The sequence below is a fragment of the Balaenoptera physalus genome (assembly GCF_965194825.1).
Source record: "Balaenoptera physalus genome assembly, chromosome: 4".
NCBI lineage: Eukaryota > Metazoa > Chordata > Mammalia > Artiodactyla > Balaenopteridae > Balaenoptera > Balaenoptera physalus.
Genome location: NC_138891.1, coordinates 64940400 through 64965512, shown reverse-complemented (window position 1 = coordinate 64965512; position 25113 = coordinate 64940400). Strand labels below are relative to the sequence as shown.

At 41.4% G+C, this 25113-nt stretch overlaps 1 protein-coding gene across 1 annotated transcript in view; it reads left to right on the top strand.

The window, feature by feature from the left end:
* The window catches only part of ETV5 (ETS variant transcription factor 5), a 55608-nt gene that overhangs the window by 12141 nt on the left and 18354 nt on the right, over positions 1-25113 (top strand). The window contains exons 6-7 of the mRNA XM_082460920.1: positions 14905-15034; positions 15929-16216. Of these exons, the coding sequence (XP_082317046.1) occupies positions 14905-15034; positions 15929-16216 (418 nt within the window). The remainder of the gene's footprint in view (positions 1-14904; positions 15035-15928; positions 16217-25113) is intronic.

The following is a 25113-nucleotide window of genomic DNA, read 5'->3' as shown; positions in this document are numbered from 1 at the left end:
CCTGGGATCTTATTTCTTGGGGAATAAGGAGAAAACAGCGTAGGGCTTTAATGTATTCTGTATTTTGACATATTAAACAAGGTCTCTGCTTCCCAATTTCCATTCCTGTCGAAACAAGAAGCAAACAGTTTCTCTTAGGCGCTAAGTGTGTCCAAAAGCAGAGAACCCCTGTCATGTGTTTCTTCACGTCTGCCTGAGCCGTAGCATGACGCTCTGCGCGCAGCCGACACTTGGGGAGTGTTTTGCACACCACCGCTCTCTGTTCTGTTCCCTCCCCGCCCTGTTGCTCAGCAGGCCCCAACACCAGCCTCCAGCCTGCAGGGAAGTAAGTTTGTAACATGAGTTCTGAAAGCCCGTGGGATGACCTTAGTGATAGAAAAAAACTAGCTAGCGCTATTTCTCATTTTCTGATTCCTCTTTTAAACACATACACTAGCCAGGTCTTCCCAGGCTGCATCTAGACTTTGTGTGGCTAATGCTGTTCCCCAGTAAGGCTGTATGTGTGAGGGGACAAGTCACAGTTTAGGTACCCTTGACACACTTGGTGCGTTTCTGCTCTCAGGAGCGTCAGGGTTATAAATAGAAGGGAATGGTTCTCTCGTAGGAGAAGCCTATTTCTCTAGGGTTTGAGTTTTCTCCCGTCAGACTTTTAAGATGAATTTTAAACTTGAAGGTAAAATTTTCCACAGTGATTAAATCCCACTTCAAATATTGTTGATGCTTTAATGCCAGTTTAGATGAAAATCAAATAAACTTGGAATAAATTATAGAAGGGGTGTAAGGTTTGGTCTTGCATTTTTTTCCATTCAGGAGGAATGCGCTGTTTCCCCCCCTTCCCTGATGGAGTGTTCCACCGTGAGCAGCCCTTCGTGGTAGAATTTGCTGTGGCTGACGGAAAGCCCACAGTGGGGGGAGCCAGCCTTTCACCTCTAACCAAACCCGAGTTGGGAGAACAGGGCTCTATTTAGTTCTCTCTCTCCATGGTAAAAGTTAAGCAAATAAGTTGTCTATCATATTAGTTTCTCTGTGGCCTAGAGTTTTGGGATGTGACACTCTGATGCAATTAGAAATATTCGTTCTGTACAAAATATTTTCATGGCAGAGCCCCGTATTATAATACACAAGACTACCTCAGTCAGAGTTGGGCCAGATCTTTTCTAAGCTCCTTTTTCTCCCTTTCATTTCTAACTCTTATATTCAAGGCCTCTGGGTTTCCATTTTTGGAATTCTAAAATAACAATCCTAAATTGTTAGGATGAATGAGTCCCTGAAAGAAAATGAACTGTACAAATCCAAGCTGTTTCAAGAATAATACTAAAGTGTGGAGAGAGTGTAAACTTGAAGTAAATCTGAAACTAGTTCATCTGGGTCAAAAAAATACCCCAAAAAACCTCTCTACTACCATTGGCATTAAATTATCTTCCTTATTTGAGTAACCAGTTTTCTATTTAGAAATGACTGTTTGAAAGATGCAGTTTCAACGAGAGGCAGCTGTTCCGTGATAGGCCCTCTTTCTGACCTGCAGTTCCCCTCTGAGTCAGGACATTCCTGTTTTAGTACATTCAGCCAAGGTGGGTTCCTCTTACTAACATGACCACTTCTTTTGGGAGGAGAAAGAAAGCCTTAATACAAAGAATCTCTTTCCTTCTATTTTAGCCAGATTTAGAATAGAAGCCCTTAAAAAAAATCACCTGTCATTATTGTTAGTACTGGTAGAGGTGAAGAAAGGATAAGGCCAATGTCCTATAAATTCCATTTAGCAACTGCTCTTCCTAGTTGATGACCAAGGACATGACCAGCCAACCTCTTTACCCTGGCAAACTTGCCACTGGGCCATAGGTCCCCCCCCTTGAGGACTCTTTGGCTCCTAAGGCCTCCCTGTGTATAGACCCATCACCCTGACCTCTTCCCAGCACCCTCCCAGCCTTTCCAGCCCCTTGTAGCAGAAGTAGCAAATAGATGGCCTCGAGGACCACTTCTCTTCCTAGCCAAAGCTATCCTCGCTCTGTCTGCGCTTTAGGACCTGGGCATCACCCTTGTCTTGGGTCACGTTTTCTCCTCTCCGGAGGCAGGGTAAAGAGGTAGGGGAAGCCTGGCGCACCCCCTGGAGGCTAGAGTGCCCCCCACATTTTGAGTGGTCAGCCTGGGTGGTACTGTTCTACCTTTTGGGTTGCAAGTGTACATTATACAGTGACCTGCCAAACTGACTTCCATGGGCAAAATTTAGTTTTTCATCTTCTGCCCAATAGTATTTCAGCTGGTGATTTGATTTTGAGATACCGTGTCCTGGTTGTGCCACCAGTGGCTGCCATTGCTGGAAGAGGCAGTGGAAGAGGGGGCAGGGGAGGGAGGAAACTTTTTGTGGGATGATATCATGGAGCTGGGCCTAGCAGAAGCAAACCTCCAAATCACCCACCTCCCCTCCCCATTCTATGAAGTTACTAGATAATATAAACACTCTAGTTCATATAAGACCCCAGCAGTGTAAGAACGCCCCCAATAAAGCCCTTTCCTATAAAATATAACCCCCATGTCCAGTCAGTCCCTCTTTTCCACAGAGAAATTTAAGTCCCTTTATAAGTGTAAAACCACCATTTTCATCTCTTCCTGCTTTTACCCTAGCCAGAAGGGCTTTGTTTGGGGGTCTAAAGGAAGCTACAACCTCGGGGCCCCTTAAGCTGGAGCTTTGGCATCTTTGGAGCTGGGTTTCTCCATTGTTGAATCTATCTTGTGTCATATATTCCACATTCCAGGGAGCAGTAAGAGCATAAAATACCATAACACAGGCCCATCCAAACAAAATTTAGCAACATTTCACTTCCCAGAGCCAGTGTGAACACTGCAGCTTCTTGTCATCGAAGCACCAATCTCACATACAGCCAGCCTTTCCCCCTGAGAAAGCAGCATTCTACAAGCCCAATACTTGATCTGGGGCACAACCTAGACCCATGTTGCTCTTGTCAGCTCGAGTCCATAGCAGAGATTTAGGGTCATCCAAGGTAAACAAAATGGAAGAGAGGCCTACAGAGCATGGCCTCATGGTTTTAACTTCTTCATGGTATCAATTCTGTTGTCTAATTTAAAACCCAGGTGGGAGACATTCTATCAATAACTCTAATTCCTGTCTCCTGGGAGAAATTCCACTGCCTTTGCAGGTGACCTCTCAGAAGTTTCAGATACCACTCTTTACTAATGCTATTTATACCTTTTCAAAGTTGGGCCAGTTTTTTTTAAGCTCCTTTTCCTCTCTTTAATTTCTAACTCTTGTATTCAAGACCTCTAGGTTTCCATTTTCAGAATTCTGAAGTGATCGTCTCATGTCCCTGCGAACCCTGTTTTTCTGCCACCCCATTTGTGAATTGAGAGGGGTCTCTCTGGAGACAGTCTCCATACCACCTTTTAAAAAAATTTTTATTTTATATTGGAGCATAGTTGATTAACAGTGTTGTGTTAGTTTCAGGTATACAGCAGAGTGACTCAGTTATACATATACATGCATCTATTCTTTTTCAAATTCTTTTCCCATTTAGGCTGTTACAGAGTATTGAGCAGAGTTCCCTGGGCTATATGGTAGGTCCTTATTGGTTATCCATTTTAAATATAGCAGTGTGTACATGTCAGTCCCAAACTCCCAATCCACACCATCTTTCAAGTTAAGTGCCTATCATTTTTTATAGGAACTCACCAACAAAATATTCCTGGGCTTGCATCCCCCAAAGTTTCCAGCTCTAGAATTCCAAATACTTGATATAACCTCATTTACTCTTATGATTAAGAGAGGTGTTTTCTTCCCTCGCCTCTTTTCCCACTGTAGCAAGACCTGGCTCTAGTTTTGTAGGTTATTATTTCACTCTGGTATTACCCAGCCATCTTCATGCAGGGTCATCAAGATTTGAATCTCGCTCTTGGGCTGGTCCTGTTCCAATACCAATGTAATTATAACCCTATTTGTTGGATCTGACAGTCTTTTCCCATAGTCCATGTCATGATAAGTTCAAAGGCTTTTTTCTTGAGCTGATTATGTTACCCCAAGTTTCTAGCTCTAAATCATGAAAAACAGAGTGGGTTTTTTTGTCCACACACCAATTCCTGAAGCCTCTCTTCTGCTGACTGTAGGTTTTTCCCACTGCTTGGGAGAAATCTGATTCCTGGAGCCAGATGTTCCAGGAACTAGTTTTATCAGTTCCTAATTTGGCTCTTGCGTTATTTATTGTACAGAAGATGATATTGGCCGTATAGGGAGGACTTCTTTAATTGTTAATTGATGAATTCTGCTACTTCATGGTTGATCTTACGTCCTGGGGCCCTGAAATATATCACCAGGGTGATAGTCAGTCCTTTGGTCCTTACTGAGAAACAGGACAAGTAAGGAAAGAATAAGCCGGAATAATCAACATATCCCCCCACCACCATGATTAATCTCCAGTCTAAAACCCTGAATACTACCACTGTTACTCATCGTCATAAACCTTGTAGTTCTATTTGATTTCTGAAACTATGTGAATTTATCAGTGTGATGAAAACAAAAGTTACTTTAAATAAATAAAATCTTGAATACTGCCACTGTGACAATTGTGAAGAGATCTTTCCCTATACCTACTGATACCAGATTCTATCCCAGAACAGAAGCCTTGCTTTCTCCATGTAGGACTTTGCCCAGGACAAATGCAGCTATTCTTGCCACTTGAGATTCAGAATGAACCTACCCTGAAATCTCAGCCCCTGTATGTGGTATGCTCACCCAGATGTTGGCTGTACCAGATGTTTGTCATATTTCCCATGAGTTATGTGGAGAGCCTGTTTCCATACCAGAGTCCTGCTGCCATTCTTGATTCCCAAAACATAAATGCACAGGGGATTCTCCAAGCCAACAGACTTGAACACAATTTAGGTCTCCAGCTCCACACTCCTTTCTGATCTCTTAGCTTAATAAGCTAGGTTGGACCAGTTGTAGCTCCCAGAAACTCTTGTGCCTTTTTTCCCCAAGGCTCAGAGCACCAAAAGTCCAGGCCACCCATTTCAAGCTTCTTCTCCTGGCCCTGGCCCTGCTCAGCCTTTATGGGCAGAAGGAGCCAAACCAGCTGCTTGGAGGGAAGAATGAAGGAGAACCTCGAGGAAGAGAACTTTAATTCCTTTTAATTCTGCCAGCCTTCACAGCTTGATGATGGCTGCATTGTGCCCTTCTGAGGACTCGGGATGAAATCTAATGAGTTGTTCATCTGTTCTGGTAGTGTTCTAAACCTGTTGTGCATATACATTCACAAGGAGTGGACATTCTCCATTTTTTTTTTGTCCAAAAATGCTTTGTGATCTTGAGTTGAGCTTATGTTTTAGTTCCTGTTATATGCGTATTAATATGTATATGGAACTACTGATCAATTTTACTTTTGTTAATATTTTGTACTTGTGTAATTGCTGTCTTTTTACCCAGGCCATAGTAGAGGTGGCACTGGGCAGTAGTCATGGTGATAGTAGTGGCAGTTTTCATTTTGCCCTCTCTTGGGTGTTCCCTTCTCCTTTTTAAGTGGGCCAGGGACAAAAAAATATTTGAGAATCACTGGCTTAGATGTTAGAGTATGACAACATTTGTCCTTGTGTAATTTTAGATTGCCAGGGCTGTATTATCCAAACATGGTAAATGTACAGTATAAACAGGGCAGTCTCCTTCCAGTTTGGTAATAGGCCAGGGGTGACTTCCTTCGTGTGTAAATGCATGGTTTTGAAGTTCTTAGCACGTCTACTGACCTGTTAGTCAACCGTAAGATAATTTTTTTCTCCAAGTATCTTGGAGGAGATGAGATATAATAGCTGTTTTATCAATTTATTTTTAAAACATATTGCTACATTTACTTCATTTCTCTGTGTATAGATTTTTTTTTCCAAGTTATTGGAAAGTAAGTTGCAGGCATTATGACATTTCACCCCCCAGATACTTTAGTGTGCGTCTCCGAAGGACATTCTTCTACATAGTCAAGAAAATTAACTTTTATTCAGTAATATTCCCCAGCTGTCTTTTATAACTGATATTGACATTGTTATTGATATAGGATTTGATTAAGAATCACACATTATGTTTATTGTTATGCCTCTTTTATCTTCAATCTATAACAATCTGCCTACCTTGCCCCCTCCCCCCAATAACATTGACCTTTTTTAAGAAATGAAATTGAGTTATTTGTAGTGAGGTGGATGGACCTAGAGTCTGTTATACAGAGTGAAGTAAGTCAGAAAGAGAAAAATACCGTATGCTAACGCATATATATGGAATCTAAAAAAAAAACGGTACTGATGAACCTAGTTGCAGGGCAGGAATAAAGAGGTAGACATAGAGAAGGGACTTGAGGACATGGGGTGGGAGGGCAAAGCTGGGGCGAAGTGAGAGTAGCATCGACATATATACACTACCGAATGTAAAATAGTTGGCTGGTGGGAAGCAGCAGCATATAGCACAGGGAGATCTGCTCGGTGCTTTGCGATGACCTAGAGGGGGGTAGGATAGGGAGGATGAGAGGGGAGGCTCAAGAGGGAGGGGATATGGGGACATATGTATGCCTATGCCTGATTCGCTTTGTTGTGCAACAGAAACTAACACAGTATTGTGAAGCAATTATACTCCAATACAGATTTAAAAAAAAAAACACTGACTTTTTTTGCAGGGTCCTGGCCAGTTGTTTTGTAGTTGTTGACTTTTTTAGGGTACATTTCTAAAGGATATGTAGAAATGCAAACAACATACAGAGATGCTGACCTTAGGCCTGGAAATTCCCTATGTTTTGGGTTTTCTCACCTCTCATATCCATGTTATTATGTTGACCTCGAAACACTGGTAGAAGAACAGAGTGAATCAGATGGAAAGAGTTTGTGCATGCTTACTTAGTTACATGCATGTTTAGTTCCTGGAGAGAACTAAACATGCATGTAACTAAGTAAATGAATCCCTCAAAAGGAGAGGGCTTTTGAGGGATTCATTACAATTTTTTAGCAAAGCTTACTAAATAGTTGATTTTACTATTTATGGATGATTTTTTGCTATATTCAATTTTTGAATTTATGTTTACAAAGGTTAGCTGTATCAGATATTAAAGAAAATGGCATAGTCCCCCATATCTCCACCAATTCTGCTTTTAGTACTTGTGCCCCTTAACTAAATTTGATAACATTTCAAATTTTTATTTTTGGCAACTGTTGCCAGGCAGAATCAATGTTAACCATCCATTCAAACGGGTTTGAGCATGTCTCTTATTTGGTTTAGAAATCTAAAAGGCATCTCCTTTTCCAGATACTCTTTTTAAGTGCCAGAACCTGTCCACTTATCTCATCTCCCTTAAACCTCTTTGGTTCCCAGACCAGGGTCTTATCTCCTGTCCTTGTCATTTGCTATAGCAATTGCAAAGAATATTGAGATTAGGAATATATTTTATGCTTGAAATGAATTTCTAATCTACTCAGGCCTAAAATAAAGACATATTTCTGACCCCTTTTAGTAGTATGGTAGAACTTAAAATAAGCCTCAGCTTGTCTACCCCTTTTTTCTTACTCACTAGCTATCTATGCTTTGTCTCAGAATTTGTCCAAAACAGGCCAGCACTAAGGAAAGGCAGCAGTATGTTGGAAAGTAAGCCTTTTGGTTTTGTTGTGCACAGAACTCAAGGGACACTGCACCTGGTGACTTAAAGCCCTCTGGTCTTTGCCAACTGGGTAGCCTGACAAGTTAAGAGTAATCAGGGGAGAAGAGTCCACACCTGCTCCTTCCAGACGGCTTCTGCATTTCTGTTTTACCAGTGTCATTTTTAAGTTCATGTGTCCCTCTGCCCTCTCCTTGAGTTCTACTGACAGCCACAGCCAAAGAGCAGTACGGGCAGGTGTCTCGGGCTCCTCCCCACCATCATTCTTGAACTAAACAGTATGTATTCCATACTATGGAGGGAAATGAAGCAGGATGGTAGTGGCCTAAGAGAGGAACAGTGACCCAAAGCTGGTGGCACAGGGAGTAGTAAGCTTAGGAATGGACCTTCCCTTTAGGATTATGGCTCTGGAATCCTGAGAAGTGTCTCAGCCATGACCGTGTACATCCACACCACGTTTGTTCACGAGTGCTGTGAGAGGCTCTGGAGACACGGGCTGGCCACCTGGCCACATAGCCTCATGGACATGCCCAAAGTCAACCTTCCATGTACGGTAAGAAGATCGTGCTGTCAATCGTGACCACATAAGGTCCTACCCTGAGGTCATGCCTGCACAGCTGATTTGGGAAGGATGAATCTGTTCCAGATGCAAGTAATGAAACTGAAGAAGGTGGAGAGGAAAACCCCAAAACCAAATCAGAGCGGCGGCACCCGACAGAAGGCAGGCAGAGCCCGTGTGTGATGCAGGAGAAGTAGGATGGTCTTGGTCTCTCTCCCGCGCAGACCGCGGTATAACTGATTGGCAATTTCTTTAACACTCAGCGACTACATAAATGCTGTATGTATTCACAACAAAGGCTGTGGCGAATTGAAATTTTGATGATCACGAAACACCAAAGGAAAGGCTTATTATTAGACAAGGTGGTTTTTGTCTTTCTGAAAAAATTCCTTTTGACTCAAACTGTCGTGCATCATAACATTCAACAAAAGTGTTTTCCTTTGTTTTGATCCTCTGTGCTGTAATAGTGAAGTTCACTGCCAGCACTGGCATGGGGTAGCTGCCTTGGACAGAATCCACAGGCCTGTACTTGTGGGCAGGAAACAGATTTTGTCAGCAGAGGGAATTATTATTTCTCTTGAATGGACTAGTTTGTCTATTTTTTTTTTCTATTTTGAAACAATTGGGTTATGTCTTTGAAAGACTGCTTCTACACCATCACAGAAGAAAGATTTTCTAAAGTTTGAGAAACCTTAGTTTTAACTCAGTGATGCTATTTGACCAGGAGAGGGCTGTTTTTTTTTAAAATAGGAACAATTGAAATAACACATAGCAATCATAAGAGTACAACTTGATAAATTTTCAAACTATACAAGCCTTTAGATCAAGACCTAGAACTTATCAAAATACAAGGAGACTCCATGTGCCCCCTGAACAGGCACCACCCCCAGACTCAGGAGTAACCTCCATCCTGACTTTAAACACCATAGAGTAATTTTGTTTCCTTTTGAATGTTATTGTAAATGGGCTCATGTAGTGTCTGGCTATTTTTGTAGTGTCTGGCTTTTATTTATGAGTCCGTGTTGTTAAGTGTGATTGTAATTTCTTCATTCTCATTTCTGTGTAGTATTGAAATTTTGTTTGGGATTACATTGAGCCTATACATAAATTTGGAAAGAATTGATATCTTTACAGTATCAACCTTCCAACCTATGAACATAATATATTCTTCCATTTATTGAGAGTTCTTTGATTTTCCTCATGGTTTTATAGTTTTCAGTTTAGATATCTTTCATGTCTTTTATTAGGTATGTTCCTAGGTATTTGATGTTATCTGTTGCTATTGTAAATGTATTTTTTGAATGTCACGTTGTTTTAGTTACTGTGTATATAAATCGTTCTTTTTATGTACTGGCCTTGTAGCCAATGATCTTGGTAAATTAGCTTATTGATTATTATACTTTGTGGATTCTTTAATATTTTCTGTGTACCCAACCAGGCCATCTGTGAATAATGAGAGTTACGTTTTTCTTTCTAATCTTTTTGCCTTCTATTCATTTTTCTTAACTTACTGCATTGGCTAGGATCAGGCTTGATTTTTGATCACTGTGTCAGATAGAAAAATATTCCAAGGAGTTCCCTAGTAAGAAAAGCAACTGTGAAGTTAAGTTGGTTGATCTCTGAACATCGTATCTAAATTTTAGATGGTATTATGATGGTCTACAAAGCAGCACATTGTACTTTGTAATGCATGCCCACAGGTATGGACTTGTATCTTGTCAGCCAGCCACCCTTGTCTTTCCTACCCCTGACAAGCAGAGACTCTCATATATTTGTGCATGAATCCTTAACAGAGTTCTTATAGTCAAATAGGGGTCCAGACAGCTCACTCAAAGTGTTCTTGCCTCAGAGGTGGCATTAAGAGGGAATGTCAAGAAGCAGTTTCAGGAGGGGTGGGGCATTTGGGGTGCGAGGTGGTATCCATGGCAACAGTGTGGCATCTGGCTGGTCAGTGACTGGCTGTAGAAGATGCCAGGCCTTCCAAAGTGCCTGCAGCTATCTGAATGAGAAGATTTTGATCAGCAGGATATAGAAGGGAGAATGAGATCTTCTAGATGGAATACTAGGATGGGAGGCAAAGACTGTAAGAAGTAGAGGCCACTGGAGTCAAGAGATGTTAGTTGCCAGTAGGAGTGAGGCAGGGATCCTGGGTATTTTGGTGGCCTAGAGATGGGGAAGGTGTAAGCCCTTGAGTGGATTCAGGTGTATCAGGTGTGCCTCCAGCTGGCGAGTGCAGAGTAAACATGAGGACACAGACCCTGATAATTGGCAAATAGTATTCCTTCATCTTCTTCTCTGGTGTTGTCTTCTTTCTCGACCTCTTTCTGTATTTCTTTTAATCCCTTTTTGATTTAGTCTTTTTCTCTCAGATTCCCTCTGGGAAGCAATATGATGGAATGACTAACAACTGTTTAGGACAGTATCCTGATCACTTACAGCTATGAGACTGTGGCAGATTACTTACCTTTTGAGCCTTGATTTTCTCATCTCTAAAATGGAGACAGTGAAAGTAGCTTTCTCACTGGGTTGGGAAGATTGAATAAAATAATGTATATAAACAAACTGGTCAAAGCCAATGATAAGGGGTCTGTCTGGCTGCCTCTCTCTTGGTCTACCTGGTTCTTTTCCAGAGGTGTTGGTTCTTATCCATTATTCCTTTGTTCTAGAACACTTTCTCTAAACCAGATGTAATGTGCTATTTTTGTTGTTTTCATTGAAAAAAAGGTCTATGTCCTCTATTTTTTTTTTTTAAAGGTTTTTTTTTTTTTTTAATTTTTATTTATTTTATTTTTATTTTTGGGTGTGTTGGGTCTTCGTTTCTGTGCGAGGGCTTTCTCCAGTTCCAGCGAGCGGGGTCCACTCTTCATCGCGGTGCGCGGGCCTCTCACCGTCGCAGCCTCTCTTGTTGCGGAGCATGGGCTCCAGACGCGCAGGCTCAGTAGTCGTGGCTCATGGGCCTAGCCGCTCCGCGGCATGCGGGATCCTCCCAGACCAGGGCTCGAACCCGTGTCCCCTGCACTGGCAGGCAGACTCCCAACCACTGCGCCACCAGGGAAGCCCTGTCCTCTATTTTTGATGTACAAAGTGGGTGAGTGCAGTATCTCCCATTGCTGTCAATGTGGTAGATCACTGAAATGACAGTGGAGGGCTCTTGCCTCCTTTCCCCTCCAATATCAGAAGCTCCAAGACCTTGAGCAATTCCTTTAACCCCTCTGGGCCTCAGGGTCCTTATCTATAAATGTAAGGGCCTGAATTAAGTGGATCATGAGGCCCTAGTCCAACTCTAATTACATCTGTGGGAAGATGCTGAAAGTCAGACCTCTCACTAAATTATGCATGCCCTGAAGAAAGGACTGCCATGTCTGTTTTGTTTACCGTCATATCCCCAACACCTTCAGGATGCCTGACCCATGGAAGATGTTCAATGAATGAATGATTGGATGAATGAATGAAAGAAATGTTTACAACAAGGAAGGTGGCCCACGTTTGCCAGGAATTGTTCTCAGGGCGCTGTTGGCTTTATGGACTCATCTTCTATAACTGAGCTTAAACTCAAAGTTTCTAATTGTGGAAAATGTTTATCAACTCAAATAGTCAAGTAGCATCTCTTTTCAAACTTCCTAAGGAGTTCATGCTCCTCTTTTAATTGCAATTCATTGCCGTGCTTCATAGTCCTCAGTCTCTGTCATCGTTTAGTAAGTCGCCCATGCGAAGGTAAATACTCTGTGTTTGAAAGCACAGTGTATAATTACACAGCATCATAGCACCATCTGCAAGGTGCTGTGCCATTTTCTTAACTTCTGAAGGCAGCATCACCCACCTCATTTTACAAAGAGGGAACAGGCTGAAAGCAAGGAGCATTCCTTGGACTTCTAAGTTCCTGCTTAAAATACACGACTAGCTCTGACTAGTGCATACCACTGTCAGGCTCCTTCATACATCCTCTGGCCCAGCAGTCCCTTTGGAGACCGAGCCTTCGTCCTAACCCCTCACAGGGCCCCTACTGGCTTTCCTGTCAGTTATCTGTGAAACTTCCAATTCTCGTTCCTGCTCTGTACCACTCTCCTCTCTCTCCCTCCTTGGAATGGTTGATTCCTGAGGGAAAGAATATTTATGACTAACATCGTGTCTAGCCTTGAAGGGTAAATGTGGTCCCTACCTTCAAGGTTAAGAATTAATTGGAAATATAACCCATTCAATCACTTATTATCGTAGTTGATTCAGGCTGCTTTAGTACCACAGACTGGGGAGCTAACAAACAACAGAAATTTGTTTCTCACTGTTCTGGAGGCTGGAAGTTTGAGATCATGGTTGGGTGAGGGCTCCCCTCCAGGTCACAGACTTGTGTCCTCAGATAGCTGTGCCCTTGTGACCTAATCACCTCCCAAAAGCCCCTCCCCCTAATATCACATAGGGCATTAGGATTTCAACATATGAATTTTGGGGGTCACAAACATTCAGACCGTAGCACTCATCAGCTATTTCTTGAACTCCTCCTTTGGTTAGAGAACATAAGATTCCAGGTATAGGACAGTTTGGTGTGGTAGAAGATACCATACAATCAAGAGCCAAAATGGTGGAGTACACACTAAGAGTACTGTGTAGATTTGAGGGAATCAGGACATCCAATTAGCCAAAAGCTTAGATTCTCTTTCAAAATGGGTATATACTATTCCTGAAGACATTATGAAAGTTTGCTTTCTGGGAAACTTTGGTTTACCCTCTGGTGTTAGTCCTGTCAGCAGAGCTGGTAACTTTTATAACAATATTGTGAAAATGTCAAAACATTTCTAAAACCTGAAGTGAGAAAATTGAATAATGCTATAACTTGTTTACTCTCCAAACTTCGGTAAAACAGTGATTATAAAGGATTTTCTTTAGATAAAGTCAGAAAAGTACTTTCCAGGACATGTAACTTCTGTTTACGCTGGGGCATCATCACCTTCCCTCATTATCTTGCCAAAACTTTTATGGCAGAAGACTGGTAAGAGGAGAAGCAGTGACACAGGGGCAGTGCCGAGAACCCCCAGAGCATCCACTGCATTGGAGAAATGGTTTTCTGTGTCAAGTCGTTAATTCTCCCTTCTCGTTTACTAACAACATTCTAACAACAACAAGCTTAGCCATTTTCTGTGTCTGAATGTCTGAAAACATTTGATAGCAATTGAGGGTTGGCTGCCATGATGTCACCATCAAAAAATCACAAGAGAGACTCTAATGACTTCTAAATATAATCTGCCAGTTCTGAACTTATTTTGCATGTTCGGGAAAAGCAGTTGGCATTATGTAGGAAAGGAATAATGAAAACCTGCCCTTGCCAGTCAGTCCCTGGCAGGACTTTGCTTTATAAACTTGTCATCTGTGATCTAGTCTTCAGTCTCATTTGTTCACTTCTGAGTCCAGAATTCAGGGGTTGGAGGAGGCACCTGAGAAACCAGTTGGTGGGAAGATTGTTCAGTCTTACCAGACAGGAAAGGGATGATCCTTTAGCTAATTCTCCCTAATAGAATCACTAAGAAAACCAAGCTCCTGGAAGATGGCTTATAAGTAAAGATTGAGTGGAACAGAAAACTTTAGTGGGTCACCAGAGCACTAAGCTCTGTTAGCTATTTAATGAGAATTTGGATCCAGTGGAGAACAGCTGGCAGGAAAGCTTAACTCGTTCCCCTCCCTCTCCTTCCCAGATGCTGGACAGAGAGTAGCAATTCTACCCCGTAGCTAGAAGACAACCATTACGATGCGGCATCTTTAGAGTTTGCCCTTCTACTTTGGGTAAAACGCCCTCTCTAAAATGAGTTAGCTCCTAGATACGGCAGAAAAGACAAAACTGGTTGGGTTTTGCCACTGCGTGTTAAGTCACCTTGGTTTGAAAAACTCTTGCTCCTCTGCCCTCTCAGAATCACGTATGGAATGTGCAGTCGATTTCTAAACATAAAGCAACAGCTCTGTATGCTATCAATTTAGGAAAAGTAATTGGCACCATCTGTGAAAGGATTGGTTATGAGAGCCTGCCCTTCGTGGCCGGGTACTAGGACAGGCATGGAGCCGACACAAGCACAGAGGTTTCCAGGCCTCCTCCTGTATGCAGTTAACCTCTCCTCGGTTGTGGTTTGGTCCATCGTTGTATTCCTTTGCTTTTAAAAATTTTGAAATGCCCCTAAAATTGAGTATTTCTTACTCAGAGCTAATATTTAGTTGCTTGAGGAAGGACTTTTCAAAATCATGTATTTTTTTTTAAGTCATATATTTAATTTGTATATATGCCTCTGTATTTTGCCACAGCAATTTTAAGCCTTTGATAAGCTAATGTGTAATGTCTACCAGTATATTTTTGGTGTTGTTTTGTCCTTTTCAGAAACAAAATTGTTCTTATCTGCAATCCTTGGTATTCTATCACACCTGCATTTTTCTTGAGGATTTTTCATCACCTACAGGATCTTTAAGGGCCTCAGAGCTGCTAGGAAGCAGACCCAACACCAAAGAAGTTTGGTGAAAACAGACTTGGCTAATGTAAAGTGTCAGATGATGATTTCTGACTTTAAAGAACTTTTCATTGGTTTTAGATGGTAGGCTCTGTGTTAAGGGTTGGGCTTTCTCTGGCATGTGATTTGACACGAGTTCCAAGAACAATCAGCTAGTATAGGGTTTGCAGAAGGAAGCATTGTGCTCCCTGTTAATCAGCTGTCCTCTGTTCCTCCCTCATCCCTCTTCTGATTTTAGTGGTGCTTCATGCCCCACCTCCAGCCAAGATCAAACGGGAGCTGCACAGCCCCTCCTCTGAGCTGTCGTCCTGTAGCCATGAACAGGCTCTCGGTGCTAATTATGGAGAAAAGTGCCTCTACAACTATTGGTAAGTGGAGCCAGAGGAAGGCTGGCCTGGAAGTGGCCAGCACGCTGATTGCTTTCAGTATTATTCAGCAGATGCTCAGTGTAGCGCACCCCATCTTTCGTGGCAGTGTAATGATCCTCTAGGTGTAGCCAGTCCAAATGCGGCTTTGTCTGCACGTAAAATGCAAAACTGTTAAATCGGCTCTCTGGGGGTACTGAGTTCATGGGGTACTGAGCCCTCCTAAGGGAAAGAACCTTGAATGCTGGGATATTTGATCTGTGGCTTCGAGGGAGGGAATATATGCTTCTTCATGTCTATCATATGTTAATGTGAACTTTAAGCACCAAAGAAGTAATCTTCAAATCAGAATATATGAAAAAGTCCCCATGCTTGTGCCCTTTACTTAAGAATATCCAGGCCCCAGGAATGAAGCTTTAATTTTAAATCATTCTTTGCTCTGGAAGATAAACACAGACCTGCCTGAAAGGGGGAGGAGAAGAGTTGTTTAGTGATGTTACAGCAGAAATTTATCTTCAATAAAGATTCTAATTCCTGGGAACCCTGGAATTCTTGGAGAGGGGGCCAGAAAACTCCTCCCAAGGCATACTTTCTCCCCTCATCTATCCACCCCTGCACACGCATACATGGAGAATTCTTTTAGAAACGGGGAAGAAGGAAACCGGAAGCAGAGGCTAAAATTATCTTTGAGAAGAATCACTAGAAGTGTTAAACAAGTCCCTGTGACGCAGTGTGTTTGTCACTTTTCAGAGGTACAAATATTCCCTCGGGGCTGCCAGCAATTTAACTATGTTAATGCTGTCATTTCCTGGCAACCGTGGGCTGCAAGCTGGACCTGGTGACCATGCTAATGGCTTCATTGCAGCTAAATGGTTCCTTCTCTTTTTCTGTTTACAGTGCCTATGATAGGAAGCCTCCCTCTGGGTTCAAGCCATTAACCCCTCCTACCACCCCACTGTCGCCTACCCATCAGAATTCCCTATTTCCCCCGCCTCAGGCAACTCTGCCCACCTCGGCACATGCCCCTGCAGCTGGCCCAGTACCAGGTGTGGGCCCCACCCCCAGCCCTCATTCACTTCCAGAACCTGGACCACAGCAGCAAACCTTTGCGGTCCCCCGGCCGCCACATCAGCCCCTGCAGATGCCAAAGATGATGCCTGAAAGCCAGTATCCATCAGAACAGAGGTGGGTGCCTATCTGGGCTTCCTTTACTGCCTCCTTCCCCCTCCCCTTTACCTCCCAGGGAGAGGGGAAGCAGTTAGTCATATTTACCAGGTACCTATAAAGCTCTCATTCCATTGAGACATCTTGTGAGGTAAGACTACTAATAATATGAATATGACCTGTTTATATATCACCCGGTACCTGAGGTACTGCACATGGGTTATAGACATTACAACATCCTTGTGAAGTAGGTAGGGGAGAGGTAGCTGGTACTCTCCCCATTGCAGAGGCAGAGGAAGAGGGGCCTGCTCAGGATGCACAGTCCGTTGACCGTGGCTGAGGGCAGGTTTCCTGGCTCCTCATTGGATGCTGCCTGCTAGAATTGCACTTTGGTTTATGCTACCCATAAATACTTTATTACCATTTTACTTACGTATTAGGGAAGATTGCTGAGTTATAGGAGGAATTATTACTCATTTGATTTTTAACACATTTTTACAGTAGGGGATTACCCAAGGACCTTATTTATAATTTTTCACTTTTGAGATAGAGATCTTGACTTCACTCCAGGTAGTTCTACATTCTTAATAAGGAAATTGAGGCATCAGGAATAACTTGTCCAAAGTCATTCATTCTCAAGAAAAACTAAAATGTAAAAGGAATCTACTCTGCAAACACCAAACTTAACCTCTTAGGTCCCAGCCTTCAAAGTCCATTATCTGCAGTATTCTAGAACTTTGGATGCTTGTCACCTTCCTTTATGCAGGATATTCTGCGGACCTGTCTTTTTTTTATTTCAAGTCCCTCTGGGATGAGGAGATAACATAGTGGGTAGTTGTCTGTGGTTACCAAGGGCTGCCAGGTGGTGACTGTTGTTTGTCCTTTCTGTCTTTCTTGCTCTGCATAGGTGGGCGTGGGGGAGGAGGACAGGAGAGGAAGGATGTATGAGTGTTTCTTCCCCTGGCCTGGTCCAACCCAGATGCCTGCTGGTATTTAATTGGAGGTCACTTTCTTTATTTCTAGATGAAATGTAGAAAAGTAAGCACTCTTGTCTGGTTCCAATTCCCTTCCCCCTTTGCTGTGAAAGTCACCATAAAGAACTATATAACTTGTTTGGTTAGTGTTTATTCCCCTGCTGAAGCCAGGGGGCCACAAACGCCAATGATATATGGGGCCTGAGGGGAGAGTGCTGACTGGCGGCTGGCTCAGTGGTGGGCCTTGCTTTCCACAGGGAGCTCATCTGAAGGAGACAGCTACCACGAAGCTTTTGCTAGTTCTTGCCTTGTAATAATAGTCTTAATAGTTTTTCAAAATTTGGAAATTTGGATTTTTATGTAGAAATTTCAGATTTGTTTGAGGTTTTTTTGTTTTGTTTTGTTTTAAGCTGGCAACTAATTCAAATTTAAAACAGCAGTAACACTTTGCAGACTAAACAAAGCCTCTCTGTGGGCAGAATCACCCTCAGGCCTGCCAGCTTGTGAACTCGAGCCTGGATGCCATTTCTATTTCAATAATTTTTCTGGTTTTATGTTTTTAAACAGTATCTTTCTGATTTTCTACAGGGATTATTAATTGAAGAGGAGGGTTGGGGTGGGGTATATGTTTGGTATTTGAAATAATTAGCAAACTTTATATTTATTACACCATATAGAAAGGAAAATTACTTTGTGTTCCGTCTGTTTTATTCCTATTTCCTCCCAATCTCTGTTTCTTATCCAGGGGCCTGTGTAAACAGATGGTGTCAATGGCTAACTACACTGGGGGAGAAATCCCCTTGTTCTGCTGTGGTTATTCATCCCCTTGCAGCCCTGGCAGACAGGGAGCCTTAGTCTCAGCGATGAAGTAGGTTTGCCTCCTCCCAAAAGGAGGACATTTGATCCCTGAGATTTGAGTGTCTGTCCTCAGGTGTCCAAAGGCAGGAGCCAGAAAGTAGGTGTTTCTTTTGGGGGGTGATTCCTCCCTGAAATCTGCTTGTCCGCCTTGCACTCACTTCCCCTTCCCCTCTGCCTTTAGGAATGGTGGGTCTGAAATAAAAAGACCTCACACACACGGAAGTGATAGAGATCCTTGAGAAAATTGGGGTGAAGGGCAGGCGCCTAGAGAGGTAAAATACAAGCAACACTGGGTGCTTAGGCTTCTACCCCAGACCACTGTAGTCTCCAAGCTGAGGGTACACAGGAGTCCCCGTGGGGGGCTATTAATAATGCAGATTTCTTGCTCTACCCCAGAGATGGAGTTGTGGTTTTGGGGCAGGACCTGGAAATATTATTGTCACACTTTGAGACATCATGGTGCCACCCTCTCTTCTACCCCCCACGCCTACTCCAACTCATCTTTTTTTTCTTTTTAAGCAGCAAGTACCCAATACTCTGAATTTTGTTCTTATTGCCCTTGTCTGTTATTAATGAGATTTGATATCTGTGTGATGCAGAATACATCAAAAACATGACAATTGATTTTGCTTGTAGATACTGGATAGCGTGCAGAAAATGAGACAAACTAAAATCCCTAGTCTGATTTTGTAAAAGTAATGGGAATTGTAGTCATGTATGATTACAAGCTTAATAATTACATATTCAATAACTTATACCTGCCTGAAAGTGGGGCAGATTAGTTTGTAACTGTAGCTTGTTCTTTGCTGACTCTTAAATTAGAGGGAATATCGCTTCAAAACTAACCCCATAACAAAAATGTGATATTTTGCAGGATAGAAGGAAATATAGTCTTACTTGAGCTTTTTTTTTTTTTTTTTTTTTTTAACAGCTCTGTAACCAAGGCAGAGTAGAAAAACAAAAACCCCATTTTACAGATAAGGAAAAAAAATCAGACCTCAGAGCATCTAAAGAACTTCCTAAAGGTCGCATAGCCAAATACAGGGTCCTACACTTAGAAGCCAAAACATTAACATATAAGTACACCATTTTGGTTATGCTTGCAGGAGGAAGGTTGCTAACAATCTACTGAAAGCTGAGTAAGGGACCTTGAGAAATCCATTTCGACCTTGAATTTTATCTATCTCTTTATCTCCTAAACTACCAGAACTTTATCCATCTCTTAAACTACAAAATCCTACTTAATTCCCACATCACTTATCTAAGCCCACGTTGTAACACCTTGTAACACCTATATTTTCTGTTTTGCTCACAGAGTGCCTTATTTCTTCAGTTGACTAGAGCAAACTCTTTAAGGTTTAAAAATCATGACTTAGACCCCTTTCTTTAGACCACATTCAGCTCAGTATCTTGTCTTCAATGTTTATTGATAGCGATTGTTTGCTAAGATTATACTTTAAACAAGTAAAATAGAATCCAGTCAAGAGTACATTCTTAATGTTTTGTATAATCTTAGTATATAATTCTTTACAACTCAAAATTCATTTTTAGAAGATAAATACTGTGTTTGAAAGCCATGATTTATGTTCGTTATTTCCTCCCCTCAAGGAGGAGAAAAAAAAAAAAAAAACATGCAATTTGGCATGTTCAGACATGTTCCATTTATCCTTAAAGAGCAGCTGCTCCTTGAGAAGGAGTGCTTCTCATGCAGCTTTTCCACTCTCACAGGAGTTTTCACTGTGCTGTTTACGATGTTTACATGTGCTGGGTGGAGGAACTTAGAAAACATTCCTATGTTATGCCCATAGTCCTGGCCAGATATGTTTTCATCTTTACTATTCCATTTGTCATCCATCTCAAGTTGAGTCCCCACAATTCAACTGAAGAGACTCCACTAAGAAAAGCATCATCTAAGAATTTTGGAATACACTGCTGTCGCACTTACATGGCATCAAGAAGCAAAAACTCAAGAAAAGACAAAATTTAAGGAGATACCCCTGATGGTGGAAAAATCCTCTGCTTCTTGATGCTTCCTAAGGGCATCAGTATTGCAATAAGCTATCACACTGAAATCGATAGTCAGAACCGAGTCCCCAGAGTCATCAAGAAAGGGTCTGTTGTGTGCCACACAATCTAAAGGAGTGAATGGCCTGGTTGAGAAGGTTCCCTCAGTGGTTATGATCGAAACTTAAGAGCTTCAAGGATGAGCCTACGTTTTCTAGAATTGTGATTTAATAGAAAACTATTTATTCCCTAAAGATGCTAGATTAAGAGATGTAATATATGCAAGTTTTTCTCTTGCTTCTACTTCCTCTCTTAAAGTCCATCCCTAATAAATGGCTATTCATTTTTGTCCTTCATATTTCGTAGTTTTTAGAGAGGGAAGAACTTGACAGTGAGTCACACTTGTAGCCTGTCTGACACATGCCTCTCCACGCACTCCTGTTAACAGCGTGTTATGTGTGGCAGCGCAAATTCACTTTAGGATCCAAAACTGAGTTTCATAGATGCTTAATGGAACCTTCTTTGACAGACTGAATAATGTACTTCTAATGGTTCGAGTATGGGGTTTTTTTTGGTTCTGAATCTTAAAAGAGCTTGTTTTCTGCATTTCCCCATGTTTACTATAGGTTTTTTTGGGGGGTGGGGGGTTGATTTTGGGTTTTTTAATTTTTTTTACCTTTTATCAAGCTAAAGGAAATTTCCTTCTTTCCCTAGTGTACTGACATTTTTTAATATGACTACATACATACTGAGTCTTATCAAACACTTTTTCTGCCTCTATTGAGAGGATCAAACAAATTTTCTCCTTTTATTTTTCAATGTTATGAATTACATTGAGTTATATGAAGCCAACCTCATATACTTGTGATAAGGCAAAATTATTTGTTATGTATTATCATTTATACATTGCTGGGCTAGGTTTTCCAATATATATTTAGGACTTCTGCATTTGTATTTATGATTAAGAATAATGTATACTTTCTCTTTCTTATATTGTCCTTGTTGGGTTTTAGCATTGAGGTTATACTCACCAAATGAGTAGAGGGTATTCTCCTTTCTACATATTCCAGAATAGCTCGTGTGAATTTGGGGTTTTTCATTCCTTGAATTTTTGGAAGAATTTACCAGTAAAACCATTTGGGCCTGATGTTTTCTTTGTGGGAAGATTTTTTAATTACTGGTTGCTTCAGTGTCTTCACCTTTTATGGTCTTGCTCTGGGGATTCCTATTTAATTGAGTGAATTTAATACATTATTTTTCTAGGAATTTTTCTGTTTTACGAGTTTTAAAATTAATTGGCATAAAGCTGTTCGTAATGTCCTTTTAACAACCTCTATAGCATCTGTTTATCCATTTTTCATTTTTGATGCTATTTATCTAGACCTTCTTAGTCTTAGCAGATTATATCACTCATCTTTTCAACAAATCAACTCTGGCTTTGCTCATTCTTTCTATTGGATGTTTTCTATTTCATTGATTTCTGCTCCTACTAAAATGTTTTACTCTATTTTCTTTGCTTATTCTGTTTTTTCTAACTTCTTTGGTTGGATGATTTGCTCATTAATTTTTTTAGCTTTCTTTCTTTATACTACAACCATATAACCAAATAAAATTTCTCCTAAGGCTGGGGTGACCAAACATTCAGTTTTTCCTGGGTCACTTATGGTTTATGAAAGTAATTGCTAATAGCTTGCCTTTTCACTCCCCAAAATATCATGGCTGGGACAATCAGTTATTTGATCTCCCTTCCCAAGTCCTGCTTTAGCTGTATCCCACAGGTTCTGATTTGTGGTATTTAAAAAATTCAGTTCCAAGTGTTTTCTATTATTTCTTCAATCCTGGAGTTCTTAAAATATATATTTCTTGATTTCTAAACATATGGGAGTTTTCTAGCTGCCTGGACTAAATGACTGTTATTTAAATGTCATCAAGAGGGTATTTAAAAACAATTATAGAAACAATTGTACAAATAGTATAGGCCAATGGCTCTGGAGTTGGACAGACTAACAGCCTTAGATTGAATCCCAGCTCTGCTACTTCCTATCTAAGAATTTTGGAATACACTGCTCTCTCACTTACGTCTCTCCTATCTGTGTGACCTCAGGCAGGCATTTAACTTTTCTAAGCTTTGGTTTCTTCATCTGCAAATGGGAGAATACTAGCTCATTGGGTGAATTAGATGAAGTCACATTGGCACAGGGAAAGTACTCAATGTTTCCATGACAATTTTATTTCAAAAATCACTTTTATGTTCTATAAAGAAAACTATCCTAAAGGAATCTTCCTTAAATGATGTGGATACTACAACAGAAACTTTAGTTGGTTCACTGTTTAATGTTAAGTTTTAAAAATGTAAAGCTCCCTGTATCCCTAAATCTTTTCATCATTAGACTTACTTACTAATGTTGTACACGTAAAACTAATACTTTCACCATCTAATCTCCTGGTAACATCTTGTATTTACATCACCTTTTTTCTTCCATATTAGATCATGAGAAATCAGACAAATATCTAGGCCTTTAAAGGACATATTTTGTTCCTCATCTCTTTATGTTTTACCATAGTTTAGATAGGCCAATTTGAGTTTAAGCCAATTTGAGTTTAAGCAATGCCAACAGGCCTCACAGAGTCCTGAGAGCTGTTTCAGAGTTCTTTGGGCTTTTTAGGGACAATGTGTGGGTTTTGTTTTGCAGCAGTGCCTGGCTCTTGGTATATGTCAGGAAAATCAATATTATGTGAAGTTAGGTGGTATGTTACCACCCGGAATAAAAGTCAGCATTCTCTTTCTGAGACAGGAGACTGATTAGGCAGCTAGGAGACTCTTATTTTGTGTGGAGGAAAGTCTTCTCCCAGCTCCTTGAGATCTTCCCTTACATTTGAATACCTTCTGAATTTAGCTTACTGTGGGGGTCAGGGTGGCATGGGGAGTTGATGGTGACATTTGACGGTAACATAAAATCAAGAACTCAGCAGCGTGCTGGGCCCTGTCTCACACAGTATCTTATGTAATCTTTACGACAGATCTTTGGGACAAGTAACCGGACTGTCCTTATTTTCCTGATGAGGAAACTGAGGCTCAGAGCATTTACGTAACTAACCCAAGGTCACACAGCTGGTAAGGGGTAGAGATTGGATTTCAGCCCAGTGTGTTCTGACTTCGCAGCCAGAGCCTCTTACCCAGCTATGCTGCTTCTCTATTTTCTATCTTCTCTTAGCTTTAACGGAAATATTAAGTACGTGGTGGTGGTTTCTTAGCCAATTTTCTGTATCATCTCTCGGCTAGCCTCTGAACTGTCACTCTACTTCACCTGGCACCCATAGCCTGCCACTGTGTAGCCTTCGTTGAATCCACACTTTTCTCCTTTTTTCTCTAAGGATTGTGTTTACTCTATGTGTTGGCAGCAGAAACCGAAAAGGAAATGCAGAAAAAGCATCTAACGGTTTTCATAATGTAAACCAAATGTTGGTAGCGTGGGTGAGCTCTTGGGAGGAAAGGCGCTATATAAATCTGACAAATAAATAAATAACTGATTCTTTAAATAAACTGGCACTGAAGAAAAGCCTTAATCTGTAACCTATTGAATTTAGGCTTGCTCAGTAGTCAGAAGTCTCCTTTTGCTCACCAACTGTGAGCTCACTATGGCCTGAAATCTGTTGGGATCACGGGGTGAGGGGGTGGTGGAAGGGGGGAGTGGTTATCAGGAGGAAGAAGAGGTCTGTTAGGAACCAAGCCACCCCTCCACTGAAAATGATTGCCTGCCTCAGTAAACAAGAGGCACCTCTGTCATAGCTGTGCTATGTATACAACACATTCTTAGATACTTCAGAAGGATTGCAGAAAGGGGAAGGGGGTTCAAATGAAGGTCAGTGAGTAAAGTTCACAGAATGTATTTGAGGACAAGAACTGAATCACTTTACTAATCTCTGCAAATAAAAGCCATTATCGGCAGCAAGCTCTGAGAGAATCTTTCTTCCAAATACGTTGGTTTTGTGACCTACCCTTAAGCTCCCCTTTGCCACCCCCGCTCCCTCAAAACAAACTAGGACAAAACAATCCCAGTTATAGAATCTGTTCTGCAGATCCCAGGCCTGTAAGCTTCATGCATCCTTAAAGTTATGCTGGGGGGAGGGGATGAGGGTTGCTGGCTGGTGCCCACCTGGAAGTACCTTTTCCTGAGGGGGCCATAGCAGGCCAACTCTAGAGTTTCATTCTGGAAAGTGAGAAGATGAGCGCTGAGCGGAAGTGCAGTGATTGGGCCTGCCAGCTGCACAGGCTCTGGTTACAGAACTGAGCGGTTCGGTGCTGTCTCAGAGCCATCGAGGAAGTGATTTGTGGAGGTTACTTTGGAAGGTGCTAGGAAGGTTGCAGAGCTGGGGAGGGAGAGAACATGGACAGTGGGTGCCCTCGTTACTGTTCCTGCTAGCATAAACTTTGGGTACGTTATTTTAAAAAGCCCTAAAGAGTATCTTCACTTTCTTTTCTGGCCACTTCTTCAGAATTTGCGTTAAAAAAAAAAATCAGGTGCAGCATGCTCCTGGTGCCTGTATTCTAAATGTCAAGCCTAAACCCAAGTTTCAAATTTACACTTCAAAGACCACAGAAGGGTTTCCTTAAATAACAGCAACCTTGAAAATTGCGCTCCTGGTGACAATCCACTGTAATGCATTCAGTGCCCACTGAACCTTACAGAGTTCATAAAGCTTGTTTAAATAATTAGCCAGGCAGATTCTGATGCTTTTGGTGTGTGGGATAAAAGGATAAATATATATAAAATAGTTTGGTGATCTTCATGTTATAAAATGGTCTTGTGGTGCTGCTTTTAGTAAGATAGTAAAGACTCACAAAGTGAGAGCCACGCTATACCCTGATCTAAACAGTGTTTTATCTGCACACAGATCTCTTCAGTTTAAGATTTTAAGTCTTGATGTTCTAGAAATCTATTGGCCACCTGTTGTCACAGATTGATTCAGATCAAATTCAAATTATTTGATTAAAACTATCAATAGGATCAAACTAAAAGTAGAGAGTAAGACCTTAATATTATAGGGTTACATTGCTGACTTTTAAAACTTACCTTTTTT